The sequence below is a fragment of the Glandiceps talaboti genome, chromosome 23 (genome assembly GCF_964340395.1).
Source record: "Glandiceps talaboti chromosome 23, keGlaTala1.1, whole genome shotgun sequence".
NCBI lineage: Eukaryota > Metazoa > Hemichordata > Enteropneusta > Spengelidae > Glandiceps > Glandiceps talaboti.
The window spans coordinates 2,100,150-2,105,538 of NC_135571.1; the positions used below are offsets into that span (position 1 = coordinate 2,100,150).

General features: G+C 38.3%; 1 protein-coding gene across 1 annotated transcript; it reads left to right on the top strand.

Moving 5' to 3' along the window:
• Positions 1 to 448: 448 nt before the first annotated feature.
• LOC144453131 (putative metal-dependent hydrolase YcfH) lies at positions 449 to 964 on the top strand. The gene has a single exon (XM_078144410.1). The coding sequence runs from the start codon at positions 449 to 451 to the stop codon at positions 962 to 964; it is 516 nt and encodes a 171-aa protein (XP_078000536.1).
• The last annotated feature ends 4,425 nt before the right edge of the window (positions 965 to 5,389 follow it).

The window sequence follows — 5,389 nt, forward strand, 5'->3', positions numbered from 1 at the left end:
CGGAATTGACCGAAATTATTCATTGACGATACATGAGCCTTAATTTTTTATAAATCAGGCATGACACTAATGACAGCTGCTCACTCGCTAGTCCGGAAGGTTATAGTGGAGGAATCCCGGGGAGCTTTTGACATCCATTTCCATCTGGATCATGGATTGGTATCCCATGCCGCTTATTGGAAAAAGCTTGGATTCCACCCAGCAACCTCGGAGGTGGTAGTCTAACCAACTTGTACCAAAATCCTCCTCAGGGATTAAAGTACTTGGGGGAGTGGAGGTCAACTGTAACCTTGCAACGTACCCCACCAATCTTTCCAGGTCCCCAAACTGGGAAATTGTGATAGGGGTACACCCAGAACATGCGTGCAAGGTCTCCCCTAAACTACTCAGTAGATATAGGGAGTTGGTTAGGTCCCTAAGTTAGTTATCGGCCTTGGGAGAGGTTGGGATGGACCACACGGTCTCTCCCAACCTTTGGCCAGACCACGAGAACCTCCTCCGTCTGGTCTTGGCGGAAAGCACACCGAATCACCCCCTCGCGATCGTTTTACACATCACAGGGACCAGGTCGGATTACTTGGCCACTGATGTGAGCTACAGTGTCCTCCACGTAGTGAAGGAATACTGTGCCCCACATCAGCAAGTACAGCTTCACAGCTTTGCCAGTGATTCGGCTGTAGTCCGTCGATGGGTAAATGAGTTCTCGCACTGCTACTTCAACTTTAATGCTGGAGTCAGCGCAATTGTCCCCGTCCAAGTCACAGCCTTAAGAGAAGTACCGGAAGACCATCTCCTCCTGGAGATGGACTCCCCATACTTTTGTGTAACAGGAGAGCAAAAGCCCAACTCCCCAGCCTACATCAGTGATGTAGCCGGACTTGTTGCCAAGCTCCGTGGTGTCAGCACCACCCAGTTGCTTGATATCATGGAGGCAAACACCAGACGCCTTTTCGGCTTTTACTAGGAGACATAATACGACTCTGTCATGGCACACCTATCTATTTAAAAAAAAGTACATACACCAGACCAGTCTCCCCTTATGTACATGCATACACAACATTAGTACAGTTTCATCCTAGCAATTCGAAGACAGTTCTAGGACTAAAATAACAAATAATAATAAACCAATAAACCTGCCACCTTGCCCCCCCCTCCCCGTTTGGCTGATGGGAGGGCGTAACCTACCTCGGTGGTTTATTTTTATTAAATCTCCTGCCCTGTCCGGTCACCCTGATAATGAGGGAGACCATAATTAAGCCCAATAAAAATGACATAATTATTTGTTAGTCCAAAACTAAAAGGACATATTTATTCCTCTTTCATTATTTATATAATGATAATACCAACACACAATTGGCCAAACTATAAGACACCTGTACAATTACTCCCCCCTCCCCCCAACAAAACATAAAAATGATGATAATTGTGATGGGAATATTAGAAAACATAAAAATAATGATAATTGCAATTGGCCATATTTGTAGATGTATTTGTACAAGTACTCCCCCCCCCCCACCGTCACAACACGTAGAAATATTGCCAACTGCTCCCCATCAGTCCTTAGTTTAGTCTTAATCCCATCAAAGGGGGCCACACCCCACTAGTCACTAGTTCTATAAAACTGGGTGTGTGTACTGTCAGGTGACTGACATGTGACTAAAGCCCTCAACGCCCACCAAGGACTGAATGGAATATTTCAAGCAACTACAAACAGAACAGATCTGGACAACGATAGAAGCACATCTCCGAGACAGTTTTAGTGATACTTCGGCGATACTCTACTATCTAGATCCAGATAATACCAACACACAAGACTTGGGAAACCAACTCAAGCCAAACCAAGAATTCTAACCTACCCTACAAATACAAAGGTAAGAATACTTCAATATGGTATGTATGGTATGGTATGGTATGGGAATGGTATGGTATGGTATTGTATTATCTGCGTAGACCCTCATATTCCCAGGGTATGACATCAAAGTACAGTAATATTAAATCCATACATTTCATATTACTAAACTTCTGACGTCATATAGTAAGATGGTCTGAACTACATTGAATTATTTGTAAACATTAACCTGTACAGCTATATTGAAAGTTAAATTACATTTTTCTCACACTGAATGTACAATTACCTTTTTTTCACTGTAAGATCTCTATATATATTGTCAATGTTTCATATTTTTTCGTTCAAGGTGACTTATAAGCCCGATGGTCTGGGAGGTATTTTATTACCTCATGTCAATATAATGAAATTGCTAATTACTAACTGACTTACTTACTTACTTAATAGCCCAGTCAGTCTAGCTGAAATTTAGGCCGTATCTCGACAAAATTGCAACAGAAATCAAAAGTCTAGAAAAATCTAAGTGGTGGAACATGGTGAAAAATGGCGTTTCTAAATTATCATAGTTAGTGAAAAAATAATATCAATGAAATATCATTTGTTCAAAAACCCATGTAAGTTACTGTAATTGCATTTTTTCAAAACAATGACTTGTATGGTATTCACATGAAATTTACATACTGACCATTATTCCATATCACCATTAAATGAAATACTTTGTTTTGGTTTTTGCTTTGTTACTATGGTGACCAGATTTGCTATACAGATTGATTCTATGTCGTTTTGGAAGCATATCGCTCGATAGGTCAGCAATGTCACCAGAGCTAGAGGGTTATTGATGGGGTCAAAGCTCTAGGTCAATCATTTGATTGTTTGTGCACGTTTTCTCAAACCATTGATGTCTCATCGATGCTAAAACCATGTTTGTCATTACAAGAAAAACAAACTGGGCTACGACCGTGCGACTGGTCGTGGACAATAGACAGTGAAACAAAATACTTCTCCTTCACAGGGCTAAGACCGTACGACATACCACCTAGTGCACCTTATAATCAAGTTCTCACCACTCATCCGAATGTACCGATAGAAACATCTTTGGTAATATCACCATATTCCGCCATTTTCTCCTTTAGGAGTGTCCAGATTATACTTCGGGGGGGGGGGGGATTTTCACTGGGGGCATCTATTTTTCTAAAGAAATATTAGAGGGTGGGGGCTAAACAAAAATTTCACAATTTTCTAGGGAGGTCATGGAACAGAATCATGATTATTTAATGCAACATAAATCAACTGCAATTCTGGCATTTCTTAAAGTAACTTGTCCACGAGGATGTGCAAGACTTGTTTCATCACAATCACTATCAGTGTTATCATCAGTACATGAATTTTCTGAGCTATCAGTATTACAATTGCCTCCATCACTGCCTAGGACATGCATTACAGAAGTGTCACTTTCAGTCTCAGAGTCACTATCTGTTTCATTCATGTCCATGATATTAGTTTTAATTTCATTAATTTTGCAGTCAGTTTTCTAGATCTAAATTCTGGTGTTCCTACTATGTGAATGGATATTATGTCTAATTTTTCTCTTTTTAATTTTTAGTTTTGGTAATTTAATCATGTAATTGTTTGAAGCATACAGCCTTTTATGCTGGCATGGGGTTGGAAGTCGTCTACAGTTCGGTTTGTGTTTGCGAAATCACCTAATACTGGAAATAGAAGTTAAACTTATATATCAGTCAAAGTATACCGAGCAAAAATATTGATAGTTAAATTATTTCTGTTTTTCAGTATTCCTTCCAACAGTAAAAATGGTCACATTTATACTTGCATTCTTGACAAGCTGAGCAACACAAACCGGCATTGGCACTAAAGTTGTTTTCAATACGTATCTACAAAGTAGAACAGTTGTAAAAGTATTTAAATTAAGTATACCCGCATTGCCCAATGCCATTGTGCATGAAATGGTCATCTTCTTTTTTTTTCAATATAATGATTTACCCTGTAAAAGTTTTACACAGAACTTTATCATAAGTTATTTATGATATATTTTTTAGCACAACTGTACAAAGGTTCAGAGGTTCAAAGGCTATACGCATGGTGCTGAAGTTGTGTTTGTTTGTGTGTATGTGTGTGTTATGTAATTGTATACATACATACATACATACATACATACATACATACATACATACATACATACATACATACATACATACATAGATGAGGCAGAGAATTAAACACGGATTTTTACAAGCAATTGGAAGGTGATAAAACAGATGACGTGCAATGGATCATGGATGGATGGATGGATGGATGGATGGATGGATGTGTATATGTATTTTAGTCTTTTTGAAAACAACACCAGCTCTTTTGACAGTTGTTTTGTTATATAAAGTAAATATTAAAACTGGTAGCAGCTTGTACCATATTCTACATATTGCAGCTGAAATTCAGATCGTATTCATTCATCATGACGGCGCTCATTGGGTAAGTTGAACATTACACATCTTCTAGTAAATACAATGATATATCTAGAATACTAAGCAGAAGTTTTGTCCAGGGGTATTGTACGATTTGGCGAGTTGTTTCTTTCTTTGTTTGTTTTGGTTTTAGTTTTTTGTTTGTGTTTTTTTTCTTTCAAAGGAAAAAAAGAACAGTACAAAACCTTACACGACAGTTAGGGTCGTTAGTTTTGGTATGGCATTCAATACATACTTTGATTTGTTCTGAACGATCGTTCAAACTTTCTACGAGTTTAAACCATACCATCATTTCCAATTAATATATCTTTCCTATATAAAACATTAGAATCCACCCAAACTTTGTAAAATCGTGCCTTTGAACATATCTTGTGATATGGGAGCCACTCTTTGGTGAGGGCACGTCTACTCTTTGATGGAAGCAGGTATGTTTCCGATTGGGAACCCCACCCCTTATATAGAGAGAACACGCATTTTCGTCCGAGTTGGCCACCCTAGTATTCTACTTGTGGTCTTGTGACAATATACAAGTGAAGGTTCCATAAAGCACTAAACTAAGGCTACCGTAACAAATATGTTGTATTACCAAAAATACACCAGGCCAACAGGGATGATATATTAATTATAAGCAGATCTAATGAGTGTCAATAATATCTTGAGATTATGGTTTATTGAAAATACACGACATCAAAGCGTCACGTGGATGAACGGAACCTGCTACAAACAGGGAAAGTAAACATTCAAATGAATTGAATTAAGCATGTTGGAACAGCAGAGTTACACACCATATGGTTTGATAAGAAAAGTTTTATGGCCTCTTTATTTGTACATGAAATGCCAGGGAAACTGAACATTTGTTGGTGAAGGTAAAATATTATGTAAAGTGACTAAACCGTATTGTTCTTATCAAAGCATGAAATGTAATACAAGTCTCTGTCCTTCCCATATGCTGTGCCAATTGTAATTAATGCAATTCAATTCTTTACTTTCGCATTTTGTAAAAGCTTCCGTTCGTCCATGGTCTGATATCTGCAGGTATACTCACATACATCTTCTACTATGT

What these genes read in the sequence shown, in the direction of transcription:
- LOC144453131 (XM_078144410.1), top strand. Translation starts at nt 449, where the DNA reads ATGGACCACACGGTCTCTCCCAACCTTTGGCCAGACCACGAGAACCTC.